The sequence below is a fragment of the Ambystoma mexicanum genome, chromosome 6q (genome assembly GCF_040938575.1).
Source record: "Ambystoma mexicanum isolate Mex_15411 chromosome 6q, UKY_AmexF1_1, whole genome shotgun sequence".
Lineage (NCBI taxonomy): Eukaryota > Metazoa > Chordata > Amphibia > Caudata > Ambystomatidae > Ambystoma > Ambystoma mexicanum.
In genome coordinates, this window is record NC_090937.1 from 1,676,165,193 (window position 1) to 1,676,187,388 (window position 22,196).

General features: G+C 48.9%; 1 protein-coding gene across 1 annotated transcript in view; it reads left to right on the forward strand.

The window, feature by feature from the left end:
• The window catches only part of LOC138517037 (zinc finger protein 585A-like), a 182,822-nt gene that overhangs the window by 49,808 nt on the left and 110,818 nt on the right, over positions 1–22,196 (forward strand). Inside the window, exon 3 of the mRNA XM_069632553.1 lies at positions 17,800–19,710. Within this exon, the coding sequence (XP_069488654.1) occupies positions 18,346–19,710 (1,365 nt within the window). The 5' untranslated portion in view covers positions 17,800–18,345. The remainder of the gene's footprint in view (positions 1–17,799; positions 19,711–22,196) is intronic.

A 22,196-nucleotide genomic window follows, 5' to 3' on the forward strand; every position in this document is an offset into this window, starting at 1 on the left:
AGCCAAACCAATCAAGGTTGCTTGGCAGGTGGTCAAGACTAGGGGCCTTATAACGAGTTGGGCTGTAGCCCTTAAATGCGGCAGTAATGGTATTATAGGCACATTTAAGGGCTGCCCCTATCAGGATTTGGGTGCTAAATGGGCTGGTTTACCTCCAGCTTTTTTCTGGAGGTGAGAATCCCATTTAACGCCCTGTATTACCGCTGGCTTTATAAGCCCGCAGTATTAGCGCCGAAAATGCCCCCATTGGATCCAATGGACCCAATGGGGATATACCATTAACGCCAAACCCGTGATCCGGCGCTAATACCGCCGGACCGGTGGGTGCTAAGGGCCTCATTACGACCCTGGCGCTAATGGGTTAACGGCGCCGTAAAAGGCTGCGGCGCCGTTAACCCATTTGCGCCTGATTACGAGGTCCCTTTGCGGGACCCGACCTTAACGGCTGGTCTACACCAGCCGATAAAGTAGGGTCCCGCAAAGGGACCTTGGTGCTAAGTACGGTACCACAATTTGCAGTACCGTACTTAGCACCTTCCCCATTCCCATTGAGCCCTATGGGGCAAAAATGGGACTGGGGAAGGGCAATGGAGGAAGGGGGAATTACCGCCCCGCCAACCTTGTAATGGGGTGGTAATTCCCCCTTTCTCCATGGCGGAGTCGGTAAGTTACCGGCATGGACCATGGTGCTATTAGCACCATGGTTTTCCGCCTGGGTCATAATGAAGCCCTAACTGGCCCTCATTACAAGTCCAGCGCTGGACCATGGTGCTATTAGCACCATGGTCCATGCCGGACTCCGGCATGGTGGATGGCAGAATTACCGCCCCATTCCAAGGTAGTGGGGTGGTATTTCCCCATTTCACCATGGCCCTTCCCCATTCCCATTTTTGCACCATAGGGCATAATGAGAATGGGGAAAGGCGCTAAGTACGGTGCCGCAAATTGCGGCACCGTACTTAGCACCAAGGTCACTTTGCGGCATGGGTTTTGACGCCTGCAAAAAGCAGGCGTTAAAACCCGGGACCGCTTAATCAGGCGTTAAGGGTTAACAGTGCCGACGGCGCCGTTAAACCCTTAACGCCTGACTTGTAATGAGGGCCACTATCACTGTTACATATATACAATGGGCCTCATTATGACCCTGGCGCTAAGTGGTTAATGGCGCCGTAAAAGGCTGCGGCGCCGTTAACCACTTAGCGCCTTACTACGAGGTCCCTTTTTGCGGGACCCGACCAGAACGGCTGATCTAGACCAGCCGTTAAAGTAGGGACCCGCAAAGGGACTCTCGAGGTAAGTATGGTACCGCAATTTGTGGTACCGTACTTACCGCCTTCCCCAGTCCCATTGAGCCCTATGGGGCAAAAATGGGGAAGGGCCAATGTTCAATGGGGAATTACTGCACCGCCAACCTTGGAATGGGGTGGTAATTCCCCATTGAACATTGGCGGACTCGTTACAATACCGGCACCAACCATGGTGCTAATAGCGCCATGGTTTAGCGCCGGTGTTGTAATGAGGGCCAATTACTTTTAGCTTAATGCAAGGTGGGGGAAAACACATCCACAACCTGTAATAGAAGGGGGCTTAACACAGTTGCATTGTGCGATCATCAGAATCCAAACCCTAACTTAAGCAATCCAACCCTACGGAGTGGTTAAGTGCGAAAACGGTGCTTCTTCAGGGGTCTGTAGCAGTCCAGGAATGGGCTTGAGGTTTTGAAGAATAACGTTCCACTATTCAAGGAAGGTCTACCCTTGCAGGCTGAGCGACTTTTCACGTTCAGGAATAGCTCGGGAGCGCAGGGTAGCCCAGCCAAAGTGAGGCTCTTTTAAGGGTTCTCTTGCATAAAAATGTATCGGTTGTGCCAGGGCCCACTGGTAAGTGAAGCAAGTACTTGCCGCCCCTATGCTCAGGTTGGACCTTTGCCAGTTTAGTCGAGGTCTCTTGTAGGATCGAGCTCTGCAGTTTCTCTGCGATCCAACTTTCAGCAGCTGCAGGACGGGGCGATTGTCTGTGACGGGACAGTATCCCTTTCTCAGGTCACGAAGAAGAGAGGAAGTTAATTCCAATGCAGCAGGCTTCAGGGCACAGAAGGCAGATAGGCAAAGCACCTACAGCGACCATCATCACAACGTAGTGACGTAGGAATCACAAAGGCTCGCGGCTTGGTTCACTCTCCTTGTTCGCGACCCAGCGGAGCTATGACTATGAAATTTGGCAGGCGAGGGCCGAAGAACTCTAGCTTACGATGCCCCATGTCTCAAGTGTCAACTCAGGACAACGGCGCTCCTTTGCGAAACCCTGTGGTAGAGCTTGTTAGTTTACTGGATGACTCAGGAACACTTCAAGAAGACTTTTTTGGCGGGTGATCAGGATGTGCCTAGAGTAGTTGTTTCCACTACTCCAAAGGGTCGAAGCGCAATTGCAGGCCTTCTAAGATCGATGACAAAAGCAGGGGTCCCATGCGACAGCAGCCGGCTCAGGGTACCAAACCTTCTAGTGCGTCTGACGGTTCCACGGGTCTGCATCAGTGTTTCAGAATACTTGGTTCCTTTTGTAGTTAGAGTGAACTTCAGTTGATCGACCTGTAATGGATGCAGAGCCCCTTCTCTTATCCAAGATTTGTTTCACGCTCAAATCTGGGATAGCCAATGGAAGATCTGCTATCTTGCATGCACGCCGGGAGTGGGCCAATCATGGCCCAGGGTGGTTCCAGTCATTCATGCCTACCCTACATACTGGAACCAGTAGTGTGTATTGGGGCCAGACAGTCCCAACCCTCTTCCTGGGCACTAGCACATGTGACATGCAGGAACCTGCAAAAGATGCAGTTTTTGCAGTAGTCAGCCTGCCCAAATAAGGACTTCCCGGGTCTCTCGACCTGTGGGAAGGCAAAGGGACAAAATGGCCAAAGGACAGAACAAAAGACATCATGGCACGGCCATTTTCGGCACTGGCCACCATCAGGTACCAAATGCGGTATGTTTTAATAAAAAGAAGTAAAAATACCAGTAAAGTAAATTGCTGCCACCGGTTCGTCCTAGGCACACTTGTATAACCACCAGAAAATTCTTAGAGGGTGTCTATGGCAAAAAAATGACAAAGACACCTGTGCGCGGTAGTGTAAGGTACTTACAGCCCAGATAAAAACTTACCATGAAATGGCAACATAGTCAAAGACATGAATTCCCCATACTGACAGTCTGAAGGACTTGTCAGTTTCCACATAACAAGTGAGCATAGGCCCAGGGGAGTACAGCTGAATGTTGTGCTCTACTGGAAAAATTCAGGTTAGGTCAGTCAAACAAAAGCAAAAAGTTTGGGGCGGTGGGGCGTCCATAATATGGAGAGTAAATTGCACTTAGAGAAATCTTTTCTAACAGGAAGGTCATAGAGAGGACTGGCACAGTAGTCAGATCGAGAGAGTACTAAAGAGGGGATTAGGTGTTTAGCAATGTTGAAGGGACAAACACTGTATTGTTTTTCTGTTGTTGAGGATATTAAGTCTGGCCACAGTGGCAGATTTGGAGATGAAGAGTGAGAAGTTGTAAAATGGGTCAATACCAACGCTGCGAGCCGAAGCAGAGTAGGGAAGGTGGTCAGGAGAGAAGAATAGAAAAGGGGGAGAGAAAGAGATGGCCTGTTTGGGTGGGAAGTAGAGACCGTCAGTCTTAGTGGAGTAGGGCATGAGCGAGTGAGATGCCATCCAGTATATGATGGTGGAGAGACAGTTAGAAATGTTTGACTTCGGCTCATCGGATAAGGAGGGAAAGGGGAAGAAGATTTGAGGTTCTCCATCAAAGAGTTGATAGGAGAAATTGGAAGAGGATATCAGGGCACCCGTTAGCAGAGGTATAGAGAGTGAAGAGAAGTTGATACTGGACTGACCCTTAGGGATCACCAACAGTAAAGGGCAGTGAGTGGGAAGGTTAAAGCTGTTCCAGGACATCTTCAAGTGACTGGGGGCAAGATATGAAGCAAACTTTGTCAGGGCCCTGGCCCCGATACCTAGAAGAGGTAATGTTAAGGGAAGGTCAGAATGGCTGACAGTATCGAAGACCACAGAAAGGTCGTGAAGAATAAGAATAGAGGAATGGTTAGCATGACGGGCAGAAGAGATGTAGATGCTGACATTGAGGAGAGATGACACGGGGCCTCATCACAAATTGGGCGGTAGCCCTTAAATGCGGTGGTGACTCTGTTATAGCCGCTTTTAAGTGCTGTTTCTATTATGAGTTGGGCAGAAAGTTTGGAGTTTTACCTCAAGCTTTTTTCTGGAGGTAAAAATCCTGCTTTCTGCCCATTTGCGGCCGTTTTTGGTGCTATTACTGCTGGCGAAATTACTCACATAGGAGTTTTTGACCTTCCAGATTATGGCTTGTGGGGATTATGTTAAACAGATTCCCAAAGAGTATTGGGGTGTGCAATCTCCACAGTAGATCACCTGGAATAATGTGTGCAATCAGCAAATGGTGACAAGTCAAAGTTATTGGATGTTAACAGTGATGGGGGTTACATCCCAAGTGGTTACTAGAGATGGGATAAAAGCAGGTCTCAGGGCAAAATATAGTGAGTTCTTGGTCACAGCACAGAGCGCAGAGGGGCATGCTGAGATTGAACCTATTCTTGGTCACAGCCCAGAGGGCGCAGGGGCATGCTGAGATTGAACCTATTCTTGGTCACAGCACAGGGGGCGGAGGGGCACACTGAGATTGAACCTATTCTTAGTCACATCACGCAGGGCGCAGGGGCACACTGAGATTGAACATAATCTTGATCACATCACGCAGGGCGCAGGGGCACACTGAGATTGAACCTATTCTTGGTCACAGCACAGAGGGCACAGGGGCACGCTGAGATTGAACCTATTCTTGGTCACAGCACCGAGGGCGCAGGAGCACACTGACATTGAACCTATTCTTGGTCACAGCACAGAGGGTGCAGAGGCAAGCTGAGATTGAACCTATTCTTGGTCACAGTGCAGGGGGCGCAGGGGCACTCTGAGATTGAACCTATTCTTGGTCACAGCACAGAGGGCGCAGGGGCACGCTGAGATTGAATTTAAAGAAGAGGTCTGGATCAGGTTATGGAAAACTGGCAAGTTACGGTATAATTTGCATAAACTACTTAACAATACAACTGATTGTGCCTCTCTCCTGTAAACTACCCAGTGGTATTTTGAAATGACTGGTGCCCTCAGCGTCCTCCATTTTGGGATGCCCAGGCCCTGTCATTGGAATCGGTAGATTCCTGATGGAGACAAGATGGCCCCCGTGGCCTCTTGCCTTCCATCGCCTGTTACCTTGATCTTCCCGAAGTCCCGGGAAGCCCTGACTCTGTCCCTTCCCCCTGACTGGCTGTTGGGTGGAAGTTCCATATATGGTTTGTTTGTTTGTTTGTTTGTTTTATTTATTTATATTGCGCACCAGACCCGGGGGTATTCGGGCACGAAGCTAGAAAGAGGGTTGTTCAACTTAAGGTTACATGTTACAAATAATCAGGAAATACAGCTATGGTTACAGTGCTGTAGACCTGCAGTGACAGAAAATCAAGGCAGTTTGTACAATAAGATTACAATAGTGCAAGTGTAGCATAAATGTAGAGCAGAGTAAATATACAAAATATACAAGGGATCCAAATGATGTTAGCGCGAGGTTAGACATCATGGTCTTTTAGCCATTGGATTAGGTTAGATCTGAATTTCTGGTAGGGGTGATCTTCCCTTAGATCAATTGGAAGGGAGTTCCAGTTGTGCCGCTTTAACAGCGAAGCTACTCCCGCCAGATTTAGTGAGTTTAAATCTGTGTACTAGCAGTTGGTTATAGTTGGCTTTTCGTAAGGGGCGAGCGGCTGTCTGTCTGTTGAATCTGTCTATGAGGTATTGCGGGGTTACATGCTTAAGGCATTTATGTGTGAGGGAAGCTGTTTTAAGGAGGATTTTGTATTTAGTGGAGAGCCAATTGGTGGATCTTCTAAGGTCTGATATGTGGGTGTTTTTAGGGAAGTTTAGGGCAGCTCTCAGGGCATTGTTTTGCAATTTTTGAATTTTGGAAGTGATGTGTTTGTTGCTGCCTATATAGAGGGCGTTGCAGTAATCTAGTTTTGACAGGATTAGTGCTCTTGCAATAGCGACACAGTTGTGAGGTGAGAGGGAAGGGCTTGGCTGCTCTGATTAACGTACAAGTGTACGAGGTGGCAGAGGTCATGGAGTTCACTTGTTTAGCAAAGGTAAGCGTGGAGTCTATATAAAAACCGAAAGTTTTTTACTACTTTGGCTACAGTGATAGTATTGTTATCAATTATGAAGGAGTCATAGTTGGAGCCCAGTTTTTTGATGTTGGAAGAGGTGCCTAGAATGAGGAGTTCGGTTTTGTCATCATTTAGGCATAGACCGTGAGCGGCCATCCATGCCTGGATGATGAGGTAGATTCTATTCACAAAGGCCAAATCCTTTCCATAATCTCCCGTCAACGGGATGAGGATCTGTGTATCATCTGCATAGTTCGTGTAGATGATACCTAGATCGTCTAGATCATCGAAAAGGGGCTTTGTGAAAATATTATAGAGGGTAGGATATACGCAGGATCCTTGGGGTACGCTGCAAGTGATGGGTGCGGGGTCAGCAGCTGCTAGGGAAGAGAAGACTTGCATCGTCCTGTTATCCAGGAAAGACTGGATCCATGCGACAGATTCCTGGGAGAAGCAGGCTGCCGTGAACAGGTGATAGCATAGTATTGCATGGTCTACCAGATCGAATGCGGCAGAGAGGTCAAGGAGTAATAAAAGTGAGGTTGTGCCGTTATCTCTTAATATGTCTATTTGTGCCTTAAGGTCTAGTAATGCAGTCTCTGTGCCATGCTGCGGTCTGAAGCCGGACTGTTGGACTCCTAGGAGGTGGTTAAATTCCAGGTGGTGTTGGATTTGTTGGTAGGCAACTTTGTCAAGGATTTTCAGTAAGAACGGCACAGTGGTTATGGGGCGGTAATTGGTTGGAATGGAAGGGTCCAATGTTTGCTTTTTGAGGAGGGGGAGAACCCAGGAATGTTTAAGGTTCCTGGGTATGGTGCCTGATGTGAAGGATGCATTTATAAGTTTAGTAATGAATGGTGAAAGTTCGCGGGCGGCATCTTTTATGATTTGGGCTGGACATGGGTCGCCCTGAGAATTAGAGGGTTTGAGGGTGAGGATAACTTTCTCGACTTCTTTGGTGGAGACTTTTTGGAAGTGGAAGGAGGGAATGTCCAATGGTTTCAGAGTCGGAGAAGGGATTGTGGTAGCCTTGGAAGGAGCGCCTCTGATAACAGTGTTAGGGTCAGTTATAGACGCTTTTTTATTATTGATCTTTGCTTGAAGCATGGTTATCTTATTGGCAAGGGCGTTTTGGATGCCTGTACACCAGTTCTTGTCCTTTAGGCAGGAATCAGGAGCTTGGGTGGGGGATTCTACTTCCTTCAGGATGGCGAACAGTTCTTTTGTGTTGGATTTAGCTTGAGTGATACAGGTGTTGTAGGAGGTTTGTTTCGCTAAGATGATTTCTTTTTTGTAGAGAGTGACTAAGTTCTTGAGGTTTTTTTGTTAGTGTCTGAGGGGTCTGATCTCTGAGTTTTTTCGCTTAGTCGTTTCTTTTGTCTAATGTCTTTCAGATGGGGCATGAACCATGTATTTAGGTATAGGAGGGGTTTGCTCTTCCTAATTTTTAGTGGTGCGATAGTGTCCAGGGAGGCCAGCATCACTTTGTTGTATATTTCTACCATAGAGGCTGGGTCAGACTGATCTGAAATGGAGTTTAAGGTGGGAAGAATGAGGGGGATGAGCCTTTCGGGAGTGATATTTTTTTTGTTTCTAGTAGGTGCCGTGGGGGCTATGGTACTGTTGTTCGAGGGTGTAGTAGCTTCTAAGGTAAAGGATACCATGTGATGGTCAGACCATAACTGGGGCATTATGGAAGTGATGGTAGTTGGGTTGGACCCATGGGATACCCTTATGGCACCCATGGGTGGGGGTACAACCCTGTGCCCCTAATGTATGTTTTTGGGCACCTGTGTGTGGCCCACAGAGAAGGATACGGGCTGGTGGCAGCTCAGTGTTGAAATGACTGGTGCCCTTAGCGTCCTCCATTTTGGGATGCCCAGGTCCTGTCATTGGAATCGGTAGATTCCTGATGGAGACAAGATGGCCCCCATGGCCTCTTGCCTTCCATCGCCTGTTACCTTGATCTTCCCGAATTCCCGGGAAGCCCTGACTCTGTCCCTTCCCCCTGACTGACTGTTGGGTGGAAGTTCCATATATGGTAGTGTGGGGAAGTGCCGACCAGACTGGCTAGAGCCTTCCCAACGACCGTATGTTGTGGGTACACCTGTGGGTGGGATGTGGGTAAATAGAGTGTGTGACGAATTGCAATTCTTGTTGTGGATGTCTGGTATCTAGTGTTTGACACAATGACTGAGACAGCCCAGCCCGAAACTGGTATGAATGCAGTGTGTAGTGTTGAATGGCTCAGTACTTGTCCGAATCCACATTCTGTGTTATGAGTGTCTGGATGGAGAAGAATGGCCAGAATGCACTGTGTGCCTGATTGGCTGCCTGACAGCCTGAATGCCCTTCGTAGTGATTGGATGCTCGAGTGTGACCCAGCGTAATGAATGGGAGATCAACAGTATATCAGGGGACCCCTCACTGCTAGGAATCGTGTTCAGAGCTTAAGTCCAAACTACGAAGAGTAACTGGAGTGAAACTGACGTTTGACCTTGAAGCCCTGCTGGAAGAGAAGAATTGCTGTTGCTCTCCTTCATCAATCTGAAAGCTGCTGTGTCTCCAAGGACTGACCCAGAGAGGACCTGGTAAGACACCCGCTTCCCGAGCTATGAGGGACCAACGTGCACCAGCTGATCTTTGCCAAATCTCCCTGGTAGACGGACCTTCAACAGGCTGCCGACGCGAGATGAGACTGCCGCGGAATCCCAAGGAGAATCGCCCGGACTGTTATCCGCCACTGTCGACAACTGCCGTCTCCGACCGGATCTGCCGTGCTCCCTTTGCCTAAGAACTCTTGATTCAAGGACGCTCTCGTCTGCATCATCGCCTGTCTGATCCTTCCGGAGAAGGCCAGGCCGTCGATGCGCCAAATAGCATCTGCCAGTGGGTTTCCAGACATCCAAAGACCACAGAGACGCTGACGACTCAACGCCCTTGCTGGGTAACAATTCTTCAAACTCTTTGCAGTCCAGAACTATCGACATCGAGGTGCCCCGCACGCCTTTTCCTTGCAGGACATTTACGCTTCCCCGTCGACGAGCACCACTAGGAAAGAAGCTGCCACTCCACTGCCTTAGTTCACCCTGTTCTTCGTCGAACGTTCGACGACCCGAGAATCATGCCTTAAAGGGAGGGCACTCAAGATGGGCCGTTGATTCCCTGATGAGGAACGCTACAACGCCAGGTACTTTGGGGTTGCAGAACTATTGGAAAGTCACTTGTGAACAATATATGGACTGGGCTTGTGATATATCTTTATTCTACAGGTTGCCCAGGTGGGGGGGATCTCCACACAGAACTGTGTTTAGGTAGCGGGGCCAGTATTCTGCCAATTGTTCCAACCAACTGCTTTCCTCGTATATCCTTTGTTGGTTTCCTTTGCAAACTGATTTGTGTGACATTTAACCATACAGTTGATGCACTTTAAAGAGATCTAATAGTAATTGTGGTACCACGTAGAACTGTATATTTGCCATTATAGATAACCGAGTGCAAAGTGAGTTATCGTGATATTATACATGACCTTGAATATTAATTATATAAACACGGTGTTTTAACTGATACAGTGTGCACACATTCCTTTGTGGGTGCTTGGGGACTACACTGTACTTAAGAACCTGCCCGCATCACCTCCTTAGAAGCTAGGCCTTGATTGCTTGTCCATTGCTACCTCATAGAGAATCTTGGCAGGGGTCCTTGTGCCTCTCCTCTTCCAAATAGAGAGCGGAAGTACAGACACCCCCCTCCAGTGTCTTTACAGTTACAAACTACCCGAGGGCTACTATTCAGACCATGAAGAGGGCCAGGGACCTTTGTGGGAAGGTGGGTCACCATGGGGTGAACACTATCACCTACCTCTCCAGAAGAGGCATACCAGTCCGGGGCCTCGCCTCTCGTTTCTTCTGCACCTATACCCAGGGATGTTCAGTTGGACATTCTGACCACCCTGCACACGCTGGTATCAGAAATTCAGCATACCAGCTACCAACACTGGGCCCTGCTCCGTCAGGGAGTCCTCCAAGGCTGCTTTCCGAAAGTCCTTCAAAGCGCAAACTCAAGTCAAAGGAATCTGCTAGTCCAGGGCAAAAACCAACACCCCCGCCACTGCCTCCTCCACCTCTGGATTTGATCCTAACGGGGGAACCTGCCACGTACACAGACACAGATACGGGTGCTATGGCAACGGACACCGACGAGGCTGATGACTTTGTGCCAGCGGACTGGGAGCCAGCAGGCACGGGTGACTCGCATAGGGCCCCTCCACCGGATGAGGTCCACTCTTTTCATTCAATGATGTGCAGGGCCTCTGATCATTTTCAACTGGTGCCTGAGGAGACGAAAAAGAAAGGGTTCCTTTATCAACGTCGCAAGTCCAGGCGAAGGACCATCATGTCTGTTCCTTTGTTGGACGATATTTGGGATGAAGATCTAGCACTGTTGAAGAATCCAAGCACCAACCAACCCATGCAGGCTCAAGAAGAAATACAGAGGGCCTCATTACACGGTAGGCGGAGAACCATGGCGCTATTAGCACCATGGTTCATGCTGGTAAAATACCGGCACCGCCTTGGTGGAAAGGGGAATTACCGCCCCATTCCAAGGTAGGCGGGGCGGTAATTCCCCCTTCCACCATTGCCCTTCCCCATTCCCATTTTTGCCCCATAGGGCATAATGGGAATGGGGAAGGCGCTAATTACAGCACCGCAAATTGCGGTACCGTAATTAGCTCCCTGTGTCCCTTTGCGGGTTGCAGGCGTTAAATACCCCAACCTGCAAAGGGACTTCGTAGTAAGGCGGTAAGGATTTACCGGTGCCAGTAAAATACCAGTACCGGTAAACCCTTACTGCCTACCGTGTAATGAGGCCCAGAGTCCCGGAATTGGCCCCAAAGTGCCAGAGGTCCCAGCCTTCACCTGACTCTGTGGTTTTAGCCGCGGCCAGGAATGCTCTGCAAATTCGTCATCCTCATCCATGGTACCCCCGGACCAGGAGGGGAAGAAGCTGGATGCTATGGGGAAGACAATTATCTATATGGCTGCAAGCTGCATTAAGGCTGCTAATGCGCTGCCCATTTTGTAACGATATGACTGGGAGCTCTGGTATAAACTAGGCCTGATTCTTGACTTCCTACCTGACGACAAGAAAGCAGAAGCTCTTGAGCTGTTCCAGGAGGGGGAGGTGGCCTCCGTCACGCCATTACAGTGGTGGTGGACTTCGCAGACACTGGATTCCGTCAGGGAGTGTCTCTTCATTGGCAAGGATGGCTGAAAACCACCAACTTCAGGCCGGATGTTCAGTCTAAGGTGCCATTCAAGAGGGAAAACCTGTTTGGCAAGGCGGTTGACAAGTCTCTTCAGCTCTTCAAGACTAGCACATAGATAGCGAGTTTGCTTTGCACCCTGCAGCAACGTCGGTCGTCCTTTTGTTCCTCAACGGGAAAACCTGTCAGGTCCTCCAAGGGCTACACTGCCCCTTATCAGCAACCATCCCACTCCATGATGCAGGAGGCGTACAGAGGCTGCTTGCAGGCATACCGCTGTTGAGGACAGTGCCACCCGCAGGGCAGGTCCCTGACACCTAAGCAGGGCTGAACCAGCCGTGGACTTGAGCCCCAACTCTTGAACCCCGGTGGAGGTCGGCTGACAAGGTACACCCGCGTGTGGAAGTCCATCACCACCGACAGATGTGTGGACAGGAGCACACCTTGGATTTCCAAGGCACGTGTCCCAGTATCCCCCCTCTAGTTCATCAAGAACAGCACATTGGCGCAGCTGCTGCAGGAGGTCCAAGCAATGCTAAGAAAGGGGGTGATGGAACCTGTTCCCCAGTACGTCCGAGACTCCGGGGTGCATACCATTTTCTAGTCCGAAAGAAGACAGGAGGGTGGAGGCCGGTCCTGGACCTGTGATGCCTCAACAAGTACCTGAAGTCCCTGAAGTTCAGGATGGTTACGTTGCAGCACATGCTCAGCCAACTGGAGCAAGGCAACTGCCTAGCATCTCTGGACCTGGAGGATGCATACTTCCACATCCCCATACACCGGAAGCACCGTAAATTCCTGCGGTTTGTGGTCCAGGGGCGGAACTATCAGTTCAAGGCACTTCCCTTCGGCCTGAAACCGGCCAGAGGGTCCTCAGGAAGTGGTTGGCTCTGGTGGTGGCGTACTTCGTCTCAAGGGCATCCACGTTTACGCTTACATGGACGATTGGCTAGTCCGATCCCACTCATGTGCTCTGGTGAGCCAGCACAGAGCAAGGACCATGCATTTGCTGACAGATCTGGGATTCTCCATAAATGTTCCAAAGTCCTGCTTGGAGCCATCGCAGAACGCTGTGTTTCTGGGAGTGCAACTGAACACAGTGGCTTGCCCGGCGGCTACCTCTGAAGAGAGGGTGGTAGCCATCCTGGGGACGGTGAAGCACCTGTTGTCGGCACAGTCTGCTACGGTACGAGCCATCAAGTCGCTTTGGGTATGATGTATTTCTGAATCAACCTTGTCCTCCTTTTCAGACTACAGATGAGGCCACTCCAGAAGTTTCTGGATGCGAGGTGGCTGCAAGCCTCGGAATCCTAGACGGACAAAGTTCCCCTCAACCGGTCACCACAGATGGTTCCCTGGAAGGTTTGGGAGCTCATACCAGACAGTTGCACTCCATAGGCATCTGGCTGGCAGAAGAAAAGACCCTTAATATCAACGTCCTGGAGCTTTGGGCTGTCTTTTGAGCCCTCAAGTCTTTCTTGCCGTTGATGAGAGGCAAGGTTGTAAGGATCTTCACGGAGACCACCACCACCATGTTCTACATCTGGAAATAGGGCGGAAGACGTTCGCCGACTCTCTCCAGAGAGGCCGACGATTGGTGGCACTGGGCCATTCGTCAGGACATGTATCTTGACCCCTTTCACGTGGCGGGCACCAAGAACACCATCGCAGACTCTCTCAGCAGGGAACTACGCTCTTGCCACGAGTGGGAGATTTGCCATGACCAGATGACTCTTCTATTCTACGAATGGGGTCAACCCCAGATGACCTTTTCGCAATGGCAGCGGATTCCAAGTATCAGAAGTTCACCAGCAGGTTCCCACAGCCAAGGAGCATGGGGAATGCATTCTTGTTTCCGTGGGAGGGACTTTTCCTGTTTGCTTTTCCTCCATTCTCTCTCCTGCGATGAGTGATCAACAGACTCAGATAGTGTCACTGCAGGATGATACTTGTCGCTCCGTTGTGGCAGCGACAAATCAGGTACCTGTACCTGCTATGTCTGTCAGTGGTTCTGTCCATTGAGCCGCCACTACTTACGGACCTTCTGTCCAGAGAGGGAGGAGAGATGCTGCACCACAGCCCAGCGTTGCTGGATCTCAGGGCCTGGCTCTTGCAGCCCTAGAGTTTGGACATTATGCTTTACCTGTGGAGTGTAAGGACATCCTTGCCAAGGCCAGGGACTCTTCAACTTGAGTTGCTATGGCCATAAGTGGAAGCGTTTCTCCCTGTGGTGCCGGTCTCAATAGATTACCCCTCTGCGTGTCTCAGCCCTGCAGCTCCTGTCATACCTGCTTTCCTTGGCCAAGGCTGGACTGGCTCATGCCTCTATGAAGGTGCACCTGGCTGCCATATCCCGTTACACCAGGGCACTGGGTAGGCCTTCTCTGTTAACGGGTAGGCCTTCTCTGTTAACGGGTAGGCCTTCTCTGTGGTCGCACAGACCTGTTAAGGAGTTCCTCAAAGGACTATTCAGAACTTTTCCACCAGTGAAGGCTCCCGCCCTGGTTTGGGACCTCAGTGTGGTTTTGACTAAGCTCGTGGGGGATCCTCAAGTTTCTATCATGGAAAACACCTTTCCACGTGGCAATCACCTTGGCCAGATGGGTCAGGAAGATCCAGGACCTGTCTTGCAAGCAGCCGTACCTATCCTTCCATGCGTCATGGGTGGAAAGTCCCCTCCCCCTAACCAAAGCACTCCCTTTTACACCCCCCTGCCTTAAGAAGCCTTCTGCCGATCCTTCCTCTCTGGCAAACCACCACCCAATCTCTATCACTCCTTTCCTGGGCAAACTCTTAGAAAAGCTGGTCATCTCCCAGCTTACTCTCCATACTGAATCTGTTGGTTGTCCCCATGACCATCAGTCTGGCTTTAGAGCAGCCAGAAGCATGGAAACTGCTCTCCTGAACACCTGTCAAGACCTTCTCTCTAATCTCGACTCTAGCCTTCCTTCTGTCCTCCTCATCCTCCTTGATCTTTCCTCTGCTTTCGACATGGTCAACTACGCCATCCTGATCAATCGTCTCTGTGATAACCTGGGCATCACAGATCAGGCCCTAACCTGGTTGACCTCCTTCCTCTCTGATCGACCCTCCCAGGTCCAACTGAGGTCCTTTCTTTCCACCATCTCTCTCTCCACGTGTGGTGTTCCCAGGGCTGTAACCTCTCACCCTGGCTCTTCAACCTTTACTTGTCACCCCTGGCCCACCTCATCTCTACCTTCTCTTTGAACTTTCACTGTTATGCAGATGGTACTCAGCTCTCCTTCAGGTTCTGCTCAGCCTCCTTTCATCTGTCGCTCATTCCTGACTGTCTATCCGTGATTCAGGATTGGTGCACCTCCACCGATCTGTGCCTTAATCCCAGTAAGACTGCGATCCTTCTCATTGGAACGCCTGCTCCCGCTTTCCCTCTTTCGCTTTGGCCACCCTCCTTGGGCCTTCCTGGGAGGCAAAAATCTTTGGTGTCATCTTTGACTCCACTCTTTCCTTCTCTCCCCAAATCACAGACCTTGCCAAGAAGTCTCACTACCAGCTGCACCTCCTCAGAGGTAGTCTTCGTTTTCTCACTTTCCCCAATAAGCTCACTGTCTCCAGATCCCTGGTTCTCTAGGCTGGAGTACTGCAACAACCTCTTTCTAAATCTGCCTGCCTCTACTCTCCACCCTATGCAGCTAATCCAGAACAGGACTGTGAGACTTGTCCTTGGTCCCAATCCCAGGGATCTTATCTCTAAAGCCCTGAAATCTCTCCACTGGCACCACTCGGGCTGGGGACCACACTACATCCAACTCTCTCTTTCTAAACACTTACCTTCTTGAGCCCTTCGCTCATCCACCTCCAACTCTCTGAGGGTCAGACACTTCTCCAGGCAGAGAGTGGGCAGTGGATCTCTCTCTCCTTGGCTGGTGCCCACCTCTGGAACAGCCTCCCTGCTTCTCTCAAACTTGACCAGGACCACCTAAGGTTCCGATAGCAACTCAAGACCTTCCTTTTTGCTTCTGATTTTGTCTCTCTCCTGCTGATGTACCTGCTTGCTGTACTAACTGGTTATCTGGCCATCCACTGGACCTTATTGGGCAACAGGCTCTTTCACAACCAGTAGCCCGATGCCCTGCCTCTGGGACTTGTGCGCATTTAGGGACTGTATCTGCAATCCTACAGTCTCCTGCTTCCTTGCACTTATTTAGTGCTGGACACCCGGCAGCCCTTACTTGAGCTTTGCCTATTGCAGTCGCTCCCTCTGGCACTTCCCCTCTCCGTTCCCCTTGCACTTGCACAATCTGAATGACACAAGGCCTAGTAAGATCGTTTGTGTTGTCCTCCCTTTGTCTCCTTCCTTGTCTTGTTGCGCCTAGAAACACTTGTGTACAGGTGCGTTATAAATGACTTTTCATATCATACTGCGTAGACACCCCACCTTTATGCGGAAGGTGCAGTCGCAGTTCCATCTCAACAAACCTTTGGTTTTGCCTCTTTTCTTTCCAAATCTGTTGTCTCCAGCAGAGTGGACCTGGCATTCGCTGGACATAGCTTGTGCCTTGAAGTTTTACGTGGCAGGCACAAGGACCTTTCGGAAGACTTCTCAGCTGTACGTCAATTTTGGACCTGTGAAACACGGAAAGCCTTTGTTGAAGGCGTCCTTCTCCAGGTTGGGCTCTCTGGCTGCATCATGCACTGTCATCGACTGGCTAGCAGGCTGCTGTCAGGCCGGACGAGAGCCCACTCTGCCAGAGCCATTGCAGCATAGACAGCGTTTCTCTCTGGTGTGCCCCTGCTCGACATCTGCAGGACTGCTACATGGAGGTCCACGCACACCTTAACAAGGTTCTACTGCATCGACAGGGATTCCAGGGAGGAGTCCTGAGGCGGCCAAGTGGTGCTTTGCAACCTGGTTGTTCAACGCGAGTCTGTTCCAGTGTTTATTGCTTCTGTTGAGCCTTGCCACCTCAACCGTGGTTGTGTATATATATATACTGCTGTTTAATCGCTATTCATGAGCATGTGAATCCATGCCGGACCCCAGTTCTCCAGCATGGGTCTGGCATGGATTCACATGAGAACCCTCCCTCCAACTCCTCTGTGGCCATTCTTGGAACACACTGTCTCCTTATGTGCTTCCAAATCTGAAGATGACCCCCAGGAGGCTCTTCTATTCCACGCATGTTGAAGATAGCCTGCAGGTTTGAAAGCACTATTGGCATCAGAAGGACAGTCACATCAGAAAAGAAAGTTTCAAGTGATTTAAACCAAAACCTCTAAGAAGCTTTAAGAGGTATAATTTCCGCATTTACACAATGTACAGAATAAGCCAAAGTGGACCAAAGATTTGACCTGAGCACAGAAGCAGTGATTATCATTTAAGTACTTAGTACCTGACCATTAACAACAGATATCTTTTAATGGCAGTGTACTTAGTCTTGCTTGTAACATGAGAAAGCTGTTCTTAATGTTGTTTCCAAAATCGAAATACACAGCCCTCCCAGTTAATGGCAAGAGGGAAAGGTACTGGGCCTCATTATGAGTTTGCCGGTCTGGGAACTAGGGTACCATTAAGCATGCCGGTACCGTATTTCCTGGACTGACAAACTATGTGTTGTGCTCGCGGGTGCCTTTCTGCCCGCCAGGTCTGACCTGACGGGCGGAAAGGCACCCGCGAGCACTGCATCCAACCTCCCCATTCAGCCGTATGGGGCTCAAATGGGAATGGGAGCATCTTTTTTCTGGCGCGGCTAGCGCCGATGTCATAATGAAACCCACTGTCTTACAGACAGTTTTGCAAGTATGTACATGTGTAAGCAGCTATGAATGTGGTGTAGCTGGCCTGTCATTTTCTCACTATCTAAATTAACTGGTGCTTTTTCTTTAAACCTCAGTCCAGTTCTTGTTTCATCAATAGTGCTTTTAATTACATATTTGTGTTTGGGGCAATATACATTTGGCCAAATGTAAGGAAGTCGACAGTGATTACATAATAGAGTGGTCAAACATGTGTCAGATTGGTGACATACCGCTGACCTAGTAACAAAATCCAGCCTTTATCGTTTGTATATGGAAATGTTGACCCTTCATGTACTAGTTTAGCCCTTTCTGCTAAAGCTTATATGTGCATACCTGAGGTTTCAAATATTCACTAAACATGTTTGTTTACCCAGCCTGTTTTTTTCCCCTCATGTTTTAGACACTAAAATGCTCTAATGAAAAATGAATTGCACTGTTCCTGCTCCAGGTCATCTCTGTCACATGGTGAAACTAATAACGTGATTTCCCTTCTATTTCAATAGGTCATTGATGCCTGGAAAATACAACAACAGTGATCGATACATGTTCTGGACTAGAGAAGAGCAAAGCTTCATTGTTATGCAATTTCCAAACATTTCAGAAGTGTGCAAGTTTGGGGTCCAGTTGTCTTTTCGGTGTATTCAGGAATTGAGATTGAGAAGCCTGTTGGATACATTGTGGCTTTCATCCATGCAACCCCTTCATGGTAACAGCTAGTAACCATGCGTGTTCTTTCTGTCACTCCTGGGGGAGCGGGATATCTAGCAAGAAAACAACAATTTATGTGCAGTAAGAAAAACATTTGTTTAGCCTGTTATTCCTGATGGAGAACACATGTCAGTGCTATTCTACACACATTCTAAATGTAAGGGTAGATTCTCTAAAGCATTTTGTGAAGAACCTCTGAATGTAAATGAACAAACAGTGTCCATGAAGAAATGACCTACACACGAGAAAACTCATCTGCCCTCTGAATTTGAGAAAACGTTCAGTGGAAATAGATCTTTTATTAAGCACATGACATTATAAACTGGCCAGAACGCTTACACATGAATACAATGTGGAAAACCTGGCCATCTCAAGAACATACTTATTGCCCACATGAGAACATAGGTGAAACCTCTTATAGGTGCACTGAATTTGGGAATAGCAGTAATTTGCATGATACACTTATGTGCCCCCAGCAAATACATACAGGTGAGAAACTTCACAACAGCACTGAATGTGAAAAAGGGTTTGGTCAAAAAGAGCAGCTTGCTTACCACCAGAGAACACAAGTAGATGAGAAACCCTACAAGTGCACTGAATGTGGTAAAGGGTTTGCTAAGAAAAGAAAGTTTACTTGCCACCAGCAAATACATTCAGGTGAACAACCTTATGAGTGCACGGAATGTGGGAAAGGGTTTCCTAAGAAGGGACAGCTTACTAGCCACCAGAGAACACATACAGGTGAAAAACCTTATGTGTGCATTGAATGTGGGAAAGGGTTTGCTCACAAGGCTCATCTTGTTGGCCACCAGAGAATACATACAGGTGAGAAACCTCATGAGTGCACCGAATGTGGGAAAGGCTTTGCTCAGAAGGGATATCTTTGTTACCACCTGAGAACACATACAGGTGAGAGACCTCATAAGTGCACTGAGTGTGGCAAAGGGTTTGCTCAGAAGGGAACACTTACTAGCCACCAGAGAACACATACGGGTGAGAAACCTCTTGTGTGCACTGAATGTGGGAAAAGGTTTGCTCAGAAGGGATATCTTATTCTCCACCAGAGAACACATACAGGTGAAAAACCCCACGTGTGCATTGAATGTGGGAAAGGGTTTTCTAGCAAGGCTCATCTTATTGGCCATCAGAGAACACATACAGGTGTGAAACCTCATGAGTGCACTGAATGTGGGAAAGGGTTTGCTCAGAAAGGACAGCTTACTAGCCACCAGAGAACACATACAGGTGAAAAACCCCACGTGTGCATGGAATGTGGGAAAGGGTTTGCTCGCAAGGCTCATCTTATTGGCCATCAGAGAACACATACAGGTGTGAAACCTCATGAGTGCACTGAATGTGGTAAAGGGTTTGCTCAGAAGGGACAGCTTACTTGCCATCAGAGAACACATACAGGTGAGAAACCTCTTGTGTGCACTGAATGTGGGAAAGGGTTTGCTCAGAAGGGACAGCTTAATAGCCACCAGAGAACACATACAGGTGTAAAACCTTATGTGTGCATTGAATGTGGGAAAGGGTTTGCTCAGAAGGGAACTCTTATTAGCCATCAGAGAATACATACAGATGAGAGACCTTATATGTGCACTGAATGTGGGAAAGGGTTTGCTTGGAAGGGTCATCTTACTAGTCACCAGAAAATACATACAGGTGAGAAACCCTATGAGTGCACTGAATGTGGGAAAAAGTTTGTTTGGAAGGTACAGCTCATTGATCACCAGATGACACATACAGGTGAGATACCACACAAGTGCACTGAATGTGGCAAAGTATTTAGTCGTAAGGGAGGTCTTACTTACCATCAGTTCTCACATACAGGTGTGAAACCTCATAAGTGTGTCAAATGTAGGAAGAGCTTCATTTTCAAGAGTGATCTTATTCACCACCAGAGAATTCATACGGGTGGGAAACCTCATAATGCACTGAATGTGGGAAAAGCTTCAGTTTGAGAGGTTCTCTTACTAGTCACCAGACAAAGGGCCTGATCACGACTTTGGCAGTAACGCCAGCGGTATTACCGCCGGCGGTATTAGTCCTACCGCCGAACTCCCCAGCGCCGGATCATGAGTTCGGCGGTAATGTTAATCCCCATTTCCCATTGAGCCCATTCGAGAATGCCCCATTCCCCATTGGGCTCAATGGGGAATTTCCACGCTCTTACCGCCAGTGGATTTACCGCCAGTGGTAATAGCGCAAATTTTCGGCGGATTTCCCCCCAGCTCAGAGCTGGGGTGAAATCCGCTGAAGTCCTGATTTGGCGGACCCTTAAATCCGGCGGTAATAGCTCAACTGCCAGATTTAAGGGTTACCGCTGAAGTCGTGATGAGGCCCAAAGCATGCACATGAGGATCCTTTTCAGGGTAGTGAATCTGGGAAATACTTCCGTACGCAGGATGTTCTGATCTGCCATGAGTGAGCACATGCATGTGGTGAAATCCCCTGTGCAATTGACGCTTCCGAGAAGCGGGAGGAGGAGGTTCTCCTTCAAGGAGACGGCACGCAACATGTGTATTGACTAAAACTGTGAAGAACATATCGCCACAGCGGTTCCCAGTGACCTGCAGCACAAACATAGTGGCTGATTATGAATGAGTGAATAATTGCTGCTTGAAATGCATCCCTTCTGGAATATTCTAAAAGGAGACTGTACCTTCTGTGTTAATGAACGAATCCTATGGAACACTTTGCCTAAGGACCTTATGCAACTTGATGACTCTAGCCTAAAGGAAAAGCCTACAGACTTGGTGGTTGAATCAATAATTATAGACCCTCATTGGATATACTGTGAAACTGTCCTTCAAATTCATAATCAAGAGTCTGTTTAACACTAAATGCGTAATCATTTGTGTAGTTGGTGCCAGAGAACATATACAGATGAGAACTCACATTGGTGAAGTGAATGTGGGAAACCTTTAGATTTTTCTTGAACCTCTCAGTTGTCTTTAACACCATTGAACATTAGATCTTACTTAGCCTAAGGCAAGCCTGCATCAGGGACTCAGCCATTGCCTGCATCAGGGACTCAGCCATTGACCATTAGATCTTACTTAGCCTAAGGGATGCCTGCATCAGGGTCTCAGCCATTGACCATTAGATCTTACTTAGCCTAAGGGAAGCCTGCATCAGGGACTCAGCCACTGACCATTAGATCCTACTTAGCCTAAGGGAAGCCTGCATCAGGGACTCAGCCACTGGCCATTGGATCTTATTTACCCTAAGGGAAGCCTGCATCAGGGACTCAACAACTGACCATTAGATCTTACTTAGCATAAGGGAAGCCTGCATCAGGGACTCAGCCACTGACCATTGGATCTTACTTAGCCTAAGGGAAGCGTGCATCAGGGACTCAGCCACTGGCCATTGGATCTTACTTAGCCTAAGGGATGCCTGCATCAGGGACTCAGCCACTGACCATTAGATCCTACTTAGCCTAAGGGAATCCTGCATCAGGGACTCAGCCACTGACCATTGGATCTTACTTAGCCTAAGGTAAGCCTGCATCAGAGACTCAGCCACTGACCATTGGATCTTACTTAGCCTAAGGGAAGCCTGCATCAGGGACTCAGCCACTGACCATTAGATCCTACTTAGCCTAATGGAAGCCTGCATCAGGGACTCAGCCACTGACCATTGGATCTTACTTAGCCTAAGGGAAGCCTGCATCAGAGACTCAGCCACTGACCATTGGATCTTACTTAGCCTAAGGGAAGCCTGCATCAGAGACTCAGCCATTGACCATTAGATCTTACTTAGCCTAAGAGAAGCCTGCATCAGGGACTCAGCCACTGACCATTAGATACTACTTAGCCTAAGGGAAGCCTGCATCAGGGACTCAGCCACTGACCATTGGATCTTATTTACCCTAAGGGAAGCCTGCATCAGGGACGCAGCCACTGACCATTGGATCTTACTTAGCCTAAGGGAAGCCTGCATCAGGGACGCAGCCACTGACCATTGGATCTTACTTAGCCTAAGGGAAGCCTGCATCAGGGACTCAGCCATTGACCATTAGATACTACTTAGCCTAAGGGAAGCCTGCATCAGGGACTCGACCATTGACCATTAGATCTTACTTAGCCTAAGGGAAGCCTGCATCAGAGACTCGGCCATTGACCATTAGATCTTACTTAGCCTAAGGGAAGCCTGCATCATGGACTCGGCCACTGACCATTAGATC